The following is a 10146-nucleotide window of genomic DNA, read 5'->3' on the forward strand; positions in this document are numbered from 1 at the left end:
CGTGGCAGGCCGCACTCTACTCTGTCAGCTAGGCATCACCCCGATCACCCATCCTACCGAGGGGGTTCCCCTACCTCCAGACCTACGCTCCCATCTCATCATCCTTCCAATCCTTAAGAACATGCACCCCGAGCAGGACGGAGAAGGCAGGACAGCCTGCGCCAAAGCCCTGCACAAGCTCAACGCCAACTGTTCTGAGGTAGCCTACGTGGACGCGGCAGCGTACTCGTCGGGCTCCCGCATGGTTCTCGCCGTCGCTAATTGTCAGGCCCGACTAATCGCATCAGGATCCGTCAACACAGACTCATCAGAAATTGCCGAGGAAGCGGCCATTGCACTCGCTTTTATCTCCACCTCTGCCACCAAAATTATCAACGACTCAAAATCCGCCCTGTCCAATTTCGCCAAAGGCCTGATATCCTGCCCCGCGGCTCGGCTTCTACGCTTCTGGCACCCCACCCACCCCGTAACCCTTATCTGGACCTCCGCACACGCAGGCCTCCCGGGTAACGAGGAGGTCCACTCTCTCGCCCGAGGTCCCACTTTCCGGGCCGGAGTTGGACCTCCTCCACCATCCCAGGAGTCAGCTTACTTTCAAAGATATTGTTAACTACTACTTAAATATCCCGCGCTTTTACGCATCGCCGGCTCCCACCCTAACCTTAATCCAGGCCTCCCACTGGCGCCGACTCCAGACCCGAACTGCTCCCTACCCTACTCTCCTTCATGCCGGTACCCCGATCAATTCCTTTCTTCTTGTAAGCTCTGCGGGAAACCGGTAGACTTCCTTCATGTCCTCCTCACATGTCCTATCTTCCCACACCCTTTACCCCCAACCACGGCGGAGTCTTTCTGGGAGACTCTCCTGACCAGCTCCGCTGCTGCTGACCAGCGCCGGATAATTACCAACGCCCTGAAGCAGATAGCCATCCAAGAGCAGTCATTTGCCCTGTAAGGGCAGCCCCCTAAGGGTTGCCTCGTGTTATGTTAGGGGGTTTACCCCCCACTGTATTTGGGAAAAAATGTTGCCACCACCACACCCTATCCACTGAGCAACCACGGCGGGTCGTTTCGATGGAAGCGAAACACAAAGGCGCCAGTGTGGTGTGCGATGTCAGTGCACGATGAAGATCCCCAGCGGGTCGCAATTATTCCGGAGCCCTCCACTGCAGCCCCGCTTTCTCCCATTCTTCTCTTACTCTCCAATTTATTCCTTCCTTTACTTCGCGGTTCAGGTGCCCAACGATGTGCTATACGGACACTGCGTCATTTCCTTACCCCAAAACAAGTTTTCAATTTTTGTCTTTCGTTGGTTCTTTTATTATCTTCATCCTTTCTCTCAGAGCGTGGTTCTAGTTTCGATGGAAAAGTGAGACACTTAAGGGGCTTTCCTTTCCTGAAGGCAGTTTTCGTTTGTTTTGACAAATTCGCTTAACCCTCAATTTCATCCTCTACCTTTATTTCTTCGGGGCGCCGTAGGCAGCGCCTCGTAGGGACCGTAGAACGGGGCATGAAGAGCCCGAGCTATTTGCGCGAGCGTGAGAGCAGCACGCGGAGCCCGGCAGTCCTGCAGAACGGTTCACGTTGGTCAGCGCGTCGCGACGAGACAGCCCCACACCATCAACATGACGGAAGGTAAGAGCATATTTCTCGTGTGGCTGTCTTCAACACCCTCCGTGGTGGCCGAGGGAATGGAGCGGTCACCTGCGGTGTCGGAGAGCGCAGGACCTTATCCCGGTTGCTGCGGCCGCGTTTCAGTGGAGGCGAAACGCTGAAGGCGCCCTTGCGCTACGAAATGTCAGCACAGGTTAGACAGAGGTTGTCCAAATTAATCCGGAGCTCTCCAGTACGGCGGCCTTCAGGAGCTTCAGGACATTGAACTTTGGACGAGACTGCGGTGCCGGCAGCTGGCAAAATAGCCCGCAGGGAACTTTGCCGGCAGCTTGGCCCCATTGGCTGACTCCCGTCACATCGGCATAGCCAATGAAACACCACCGGCATTTTCTTTTTCGAGCTGTTCTGGCGCCAGAATACCCGGCACAAAACGTTCTCGGCAGTTGGCAGTCAAAGCTAACCAAATCAATCTCAGAATGCTACCTAAAAGCGACATACTGTTAGGGGAAGAGAGAGAGGGAACAAACTTCGGTTGTCCAACAGAGAGGGTGCGTGCTCCAACACCTTCGGCCACTGACCGAGGATGTCCGGGGTATACAAACACTGCCTTGGATGCTGGCCGTGATGTCTTGTACCTCGGCGGCCTCCTTAGCCTGTCGGACGAGATTGCGATGGGTTTGTTTCTAAGGTAAACACATATTGAGTTGTTCAGTTTTCTTTTTTCATTTGTAAGAACAAAAACCAAAAAATTTTTCTCGAGGGAAGGCTCTGCATGTCACGTGATTGCAGCGATACAATACGGCATTCGGTTTTTCGGTCGATTCTGCCGGCTGCTAGCAATATAGCCACTTCCTTTAACTTTCTCTGTTGGTATGATAGGTGGAGTTTTGCGTGCAAAAGTTGGACATGAGCGAATAGGAACAGTGCAGTGAAGGTCTCCAGGTTATTGTCTTCCCAGGGTTCTTTCACGCGCAGCGCCCAAAAATTTTTGTTGTTTGCCTCGGTCGAAATACAACCGTGACTGCTGAGATTCCATTCCACGCCCTTACGCTCAGCAACCCAAGCGCACCAATGAGCTCCGCATATTATATATTTGGGGTTCTCAGCATACTGCCACTGAGCATACTGGCTATAATTGTAGGTGACAATTAAGCTCCTCATTAGGGGCATGACGCGATTTCGTTAATGAGTTAATTCACATATACGTGGAGTTAATCATTCCCAACTTTGCATTCATATGTGCCTTCAGGCCACTCCTGGTTCACTGGTGCAACGCCGTGCACCACTGCGCCACTTTCTCGTCGACGCTGAGGCAACGATCGAATATCGAACGTTAACGCACCTGATATAGGTCGCCGGTTGAAATCCCTGCAGCGAGCTGGACTCTAACTTAACCAGTGTTCATGCTGCACGAAACGCTAATGCGTATGACGCCATCTGCAGCATTGTGCGGCAAACGGTTGGCCCACGAATTTTACACGAATGTCGGGACTAAGTGGCCTAGAACGCCTGCCAGACAGGGATATACTCGTATATACCGGATCGACACAGTTTAGCCTCGGGCATCACGCTGCCACGTGTTTGATTCTATTATGCAACCACCTATGTTACCATGCCAACCACTTGGAAGCCTCCATGTTGGATTCTGTGCCTGGAATCGGCATACCCCGGATGCTCGGAATGCTAACTGTAGAGCTGTACAGTGTAGTCGTACCAGTGCAGATGTGACTGAAGTCTTCACTTTCTTTCTCGCTTTACAAGTCGAGCGAAGCCTGCTGCAGAGCGGCAGCGAGATGAGTCAATTGGTCTCCGGTTATGGGTAAGTTCGAATCATTTATAACTCCCGTTGTGAACTCTTTTAGTTATTTCGCACTGACCGGGATTGCTACCGCTGGAAGTGTGGTTCAGGCGACGGATAATTAAATATTACACAACTGAACAAAAAGCCCACCTAGACACAATTTCCCATTTAGCCCATAATCAGCATTTCCAGACTCCATACCCACAACGTGACAAACCACTCTTGACTAGGCCCGCTGCGCGAACAAGTTGCGCGCACCAAATGCTTAATTACCGACTCCGATTACTTTAAAACAGACTAATTGAACAGGCATTTATTCCAACCTTTCTTGATCACGAATAGCACCACCAGGACTTGTGTACGAAGCCTTGTATGAAGTGTTATTCTTTGTTGTATATCCTTTTTTACTTTTCCCTACATGTGTGTAGATGTCATATGTAAACAGTGCAAATATCTCTCGCTCTATGCCGCTGCCTCAAATGTAGTGAGAACCCAGTCAAGCGTCCTCACTTTTTTCTCACCACCTCCGTCATTTCTGTACGCAATGACTAGAATTAAGAATATTAATGTCACTATTATTATCTGCACCCAAGCAAGATTCGCACTGCGCATCTCCCCTATATGGCGCATCAGGTGTCGACAAAGAAAGCGCACGATAGTAACCATGGTTCTGAAGTTGGGAGTATGTTACGAAGAGAGGAATTGTGCTGTAACAGTTTCTCTCGGTTGACATTTTGAGCTGCGCTCTGAGGGGTGGTTCACTGATTGCCGGGTTTGGCTGCTGCGCACGATATCGATCAAATAGCGGCCGCGGGATCCTCGTTTCGATACGAGCGGGGCGTGAAGGACGCCAGTGTGCTGTGCGGTAATCAATGCACGTTAGAAGACTACAAACTGTGAAAATTGATCTGTAGACCTCGAATGAGGTTCTTCTTCCTTTGCCGTCATTATTTTCCTCCTTCATCGCTCTGCTTACGGCGCGGAGAAGGTATCAACAGAGAGTGACACAGTTGCAGTGTCGTTCCTTTCCACATAAAAAACCAATTACAATAATTAACAATCCGGGACTGAGTGAAAACTGGCACAGAGAAAGAAGCACTGTGATGGAGGTCGACTTAAGGTCCTTCAGCGCGCATTGATATCGCACGGCACACGGAAATATTTTGTCCTTTGCCTTCGTCGAAACACATGTACAAAATTCTGGGAGAAAAAGTTTTCATACTGCAAAATTGTAAGGTACTGTTATGGAAATAGTAAAGGTAATGATCAATTCTTACAATGTACGTAGCAAGATCTTTTATAGTTTTTCCATCGCTTGCATTGAGCAGTTTGGACGGCCATAGAAAACCAATGACGAACGATAGCAAAAAACGTTAATAACATAAACGCAGATCTGCGGATACATTTTGATAGTGAAATGTTAGAATATATGAGAACATTTCGTTCATAAAATCTTTCCTGTTCAAAAATGTTATTGTCCAGAATTATTGGGTAGGTGCCACCTCTGACGAAATGATTGATTGATTGGTTGATTGGTTGTTTGGTTGGTTGATTGATTGATTGATTGCAGGGAGCGCAGAACTGAGGAAGAGGACAGCTATCCGGACGAGGCCCTTCCTCCTATCTGCTGTTGCATCGTGATCCTGTTTGTGATCATGATCATTCTTCTTCTCTTGCTCTCCGGTTACTACAGTGGTGAGTACTATGAGTGTCACGCAGAACTCTGTATTGTGGTGCCTACACGTATACACCCGTCGCCATGCAAAGATGTCATGGAATACACAACGCTTGTGGAAAAAGGCAGAAAGACAAGATCGACCCATAAACTTCCCTCGGTTGTCAACTGTTTTTGAACCATTCGATCCGCACAAATTAATATGGTTGAAAGGGAGTGACGCGCACGGGTTCCCATGGCCAAAGATACCAGGAGGAAAACTGCGTAACTCCCACTCAAGAAATGACAGACCCGAGAAGCTAAGCCCCGACAAAACAACAGGGAAGAAGACGCAACGAGAAGCCTAAATAAAAAAAAATTGCCAGAGAGGATACAACAAATGCCAACAACACGGCTATGATGATAACAAATTCCAAAGCAAAATTCAGGATGCGCAAAAAATAGGTAAAGAGGCAAATGTAATGCAACAATTTCCAAGGCCTATATTTGGTGGAATGAGGTCAGAAAGAAAATTGAATTGAGAATTTTCATAGCAAAGGCTGAAGGTGGCTTATCAACGCATTTAAAGAGGAACGCAAGAAAAACCGGGCCGATGTGTGATGTCAAGGATTATGCTGATACAGAGAGAAACTAAGTATTTTTCTCCAGGAGGGCTGTAGATAAGCGTGCCAATGGAGCCTGCTTTCAAGATGACTGCTCAGCCTGTAGGCACTGAGCTCCGACCTTCGCGAACACAGGGTGAATTGCCACCTCCCACGGCCGGCAGGCTTGCCAGGTGTGTGTGTATGTGCACATATATATAGAATATGTACCCGTAGGAAGGTTGTCCACAACCCTATCGGCAGATGGGCAGCCTGTCACGAAGAAGGCTTCAGACAAACAAGCACACAAGGGCTAAATGCAGGGATTTCGGCGACTCTTCGCTTCCTTAATAAGTATGTCACAACGAACCCTTCATTTCTCTGCCCTTGTCCGCTCGATAGATTAACTAGGGCCTCGATTCTGGCAATCTTGATGCCATAGGTAGAACAATAGGGTCCTAACACAACTGCCGCCTTCATATTTTGACCACATTCCGCGCGACATTCGCCATAATCCCACCGCAATGGACGAGGGAGGCACTGTTGAAAAAAACTAAAGGTTTGTTCACACGCAACATAAATAACCCCGAAAGTAGAAGATTGGAAAGCTGCCGCCATAACTCACGTGGCAGAGCACCGTAGGCGACATGCCGACATACAGAGCTCGGGGTTTCGGATCCTTGTGGCAGCATGTGATTGTTTTTCTTCTATATAAGAAAGTATACTGTAGTAGAATGGAAAGTTGGGCGAGTTGGTATGCGTTCATTTTGGGTGGAAAAAACAGCGCCAAAAAGGAACGGAAGACAAAGAAAAAGGAAACCTCGTCCGTGTGGTTTCCTTTTTCTTTGTCTTCCGTCCCTTTTGGCGCTGTTTTTTCCACCCAAAATGAAAGTATACTGTGTTCATCTTTCATCTATAAAAACTTTATAGATGAAAGGTGAACACAGTAGGGCGCTAGTGCGACGCGAGAGGTAAGCATAATACAGGGAATGGTCGTACTCCGAATTTCGGGTTACACGAAATTTATATTTGTACGGCTAAATGAAATACATATGTTCATAGCAAAATAAGGCTTAAGCTCAAAATAAGTCCACTATATTCACCTGATAAGCAATATGTGTTCACAGAATTTGCAAAGGCAATGTAACTTCATGAAACAGCCGTTACTTTCAGTTGAAAATACATGAAGGCCTCGCCCAGGTAGATCGATAGTCCTTCGATCGATTAGTACGCTTCGTCAGCCGTTAACGGCTTGCTTAAAGTTAGTTCATTCTTTTGCAAAACGCCCGATAACTGTTTCGATAAATCAATACGTCACATCAGAAACTTTCTTTGTCTTAAGGTTCCGCAATTTTCCCCTGAACTCTTGAAGCTTGGAAGACGATATCTTTGAATCAAGTTTTGTTATATTTTGTTACTATGCCACCACCTTTTTATACATCTAACTGGAGCGTGGATTCTTTTTTGCAGGTGAACATGGTGACGAAACGCGTAAGAAATACCTGCAGCCTGTTTCGTTTTCATTTTTTTTATTACGGGAATCATGTTTGCGTCTGGAAAGGTTGCAATTCATTCCAGCCGTTTGAGCTTAGAATTGTCTGTCGACGCTAAGCGTAGCGCCTCGTGCTAGATGAATAGATGAGGTTGCGGCCCTGCTCGAAGACTGCTTGAATATATGACCAATCCTACGGATCTGTTTCTTTGGAAAGTTTAAAACACTGCACACTGTACGAAGAAAACTACAGAAAGGGGTGGTGAAAGATATTCCGAAATATTTCGCATTTTGTAGTTACGGCTTTTGTCGTCGCTGTGGGAGTTTACCGCCCGTCATGAAAGGAGCAAACACGCTTACTCTAGAATATGTCGGTGCGACGGTATATGAAACTTCTTCTAAAAAGACAAAGAAATAATTGACATGGTCATTAGTTTCTTATGCACCATAAGACCCATGTGGCCCCGATAATAGGCGTGTGGGCCGGATAAAGGCCTTGGGGCCGGTTAAGTCATCTCGTTCAGATATTGCGATGCAGACTGTACGCAAGCCATGCCAGTGGGATACGTGCCCCTTGCCGGTCAAAAGGCCATGTGAGGCTTGTCAAAGACGAAAGATAAATGAAATGAGCTGAACGATGTGCACAGAGTTTAAATAGGAGAAGATGAAAACACCTGCTTAAACTCGCGAGTCATAACATGGCGTAACCACCACGCTGGTGAAATTCTCAGCTACGCAGTTCCTCATGGTTGTGACTTTACTTTGAGGCAAACGTAACTGTAAAGAACGCAGCGCGACTCATCCCCAGTGAATGAGTTTCAGGACTACGGTTACATGCTACTTTCGAGCTGCGTCCAACGAGTGCTTCTTCGTCTAGTCATTACTTACAAAAGCCTTCTCTGCAACTTTGTGCGCAGAAACGGCGAAAGCCACTTACAGGGTTCCTGCGCCAGGCGGAGGACGTAAGTACGCAAGTTATTGCTCACACGGTGTAGGTGTCGGTGGCCGCACTGCCACGTCAGAAGCAGCTTTTAAAGGTCTCCTAAAAGCTGCATTCCTGCTGCGAATTTATTGGATGGAGCCAGCAGTGCAGTTGAGAGTGCTCACAAAAGGTGTGTAGCGTCTGATCTCAATGGAGAATAAGTATCCTTGACAGGAATTTAGCTGCGAATAGAAGACAGACATAAAGCCACGAAAAACATGGGGACAGTGCTGCACGACCTTCTCGTTTTAATCTTTTTTCGTGGTCATTATCCTTCCAATAACCGGAATGGCAGAGCTCAGCAATTTTTATGCCATGCCCCGAGCGCCACCCACATAGGGTAGTTTCCCGGAGTTAACTGTCGTAGCAGTCATCATGGATGCGGCACAGAAAAAATTACTGACCAGCTTGTCAATGGCGATACTATCCGAGTACGCTTGCCGGGTAAAGACCTATATGTATCTTCAAAGATTCAAGTGGGCCAAATAAGCGCATTGAGACCGGATAATGCTCCTCCAGATAATGCGATATTGGCTGTACACAAGCCACGCGGGACGGGTAAATGCCGTACAGGTGAAAACATAATGTGAGCCATTCGGGAGACTTGCAAGGTAAGGAGTCATATTAGCCGCAAGAGAATCACGTGGTCAATATAAGTCATGTGGGCTGGATTACGGCCCTGCAATTCGTGCGCAAGACGTGTGGGCCCGATCGTAGCCATGTAGGCTAAACAAGACTTCGGGATGCATAAGGACAGGTATTTGGGCCGGATAAGGGCCATATAGGCTGACTAATTGCGATGTGGGCCGAGGAAAGGCATTATAGGCGAGTTAACAGCCACGGAAAACGAGAAATGGGTGCTTCCGAGACTGATGTCTGTGGTCATCTCTGCGGTAGAGCAAATGGGGTGTATATGCGAGGGATGAGTAGGAGGGTCCATGTATGCCTTGATGCCTTGATTGTCTATGGTAGCGCTTCCTTCTTCTTATAAGACGCAGGCAAGCAGCATGATATGGACATCATCAACAAGAGCGCTCTCTAGATGCCCAGGCGTTACATCGTTGCTGTGAACAATTTACAACTTAGCAGATACCCAGTTCATATTCACAGTTGTTCTTTTTGCTGGCAGACTGCAGTTTCGAGTGATCACCTGAGGGGATAGTCCTTGTTCGTTGGTAACTATAACATTACAATCACTCGAGGCAGTTTTTTTAATAGCAGTCGAAGTACGAGGTAAATAGTAAAGAAAACAGTACTCTGAAACCATTATACATCCACTTCATTTCATTGTCAAGTTGTCCTGTCTGTGACCCTCACTAATAATCTTTCTGATTTTTTTTCATATGCAATCCTGCAGCACCACCGGCTGCTGAAACACAGACCACATCTGGAGGTGAGCCCTTAACCTAAATATGCGCTTCGTAGCAGGCATAGGAAGCATGCCGCGTCCTTTACTTGTTCCTGTTTTTGAGTTTCCTCTTCGCAGGTGGGCCTTGAACTGAGGTGCGCGTTTCCTGCAGAAAGAGAACGCAGCAGTGGCTGAATTAGTATTACATACCTTCATTTTGATATCCTGTACTCAAGGTTTCGTTACGAGCGGTTTCGTCAAATGCACAGTGAGAATATCGTGCCGGCTCCTAAGAAACTCCTTCAAAGATCGAAGATGATTCTGGACGATATACAGGCGTTCGCGAGAGCTTTGCTTTAGCCAAAACTGCTCCAGTGTAGCGGCCGAGTCCAGTTCTACACTGAGATAGTATAATAATGCGATAGCACTAATATCCTATTCTGGAAACTAAATGTATCCGCGCTCATAAAAATTACCAATTGTCTGGAGACAAGTGATCGTCGCCACTCCGGATTAGTCGCATTGGCAGGAGGTCAATGGTGTCGCCTGACCGAAAAATTCCTATTTGCTAGAAGAAAGTGACGTCGCCAGGCCGGAAGTGGGGTCACTTCCGGTAAAGGCATCAACAGTTTCCATTGCAATCGCATTGTCAT

At 47.5% G+C, this 10146-nt stretch overlaps 1 protein-coding gene across 1 annotated transcript; it reads left to right on the plus strand.

Moving 5' to 3' along the window:
• The first annotated feature begins 1551 nt into the window (after positions 1-1551).
• Positions 1552-9639, plus strand: LOC144100595 (uncharacterized). Its single transcript, XM_077633490.1, has 6 exons — positions 1552-1635; positions 3376-3433; positions 4986-5110; positions 7142-7162; positions 8081-8125; positions 9503-9639. The coding sequence occupies exons 1-6, from the start codon at positions 1626-1628 to the stop codon at positions 9553-9555; spliced, it is 312 nt and encodes a 103-aa protein (XP_077489616.1). The 5' UTR covers positions 1552-1625; the 3' UTR covers positions 9556-9639.
• Positions 9640-10146: the final 507 nt, after the last annotated feature.

This window comes from Amblyomma americanum, chromosome 8, assembly GCF_052857255.1.
Source record: "Amblyomma americanum isolate KBUSLIRL-KWMA chromosome 8, ASM5285725v1, whole genome shotgun sequence".
Taxonomy (NCBI): domain Eukaryota; kingdom Metazoa; phylum Arthropoda; class Arachnida; order Ixodida; family Ixodidae; genus Amblyomma; species Amblyomma americanum.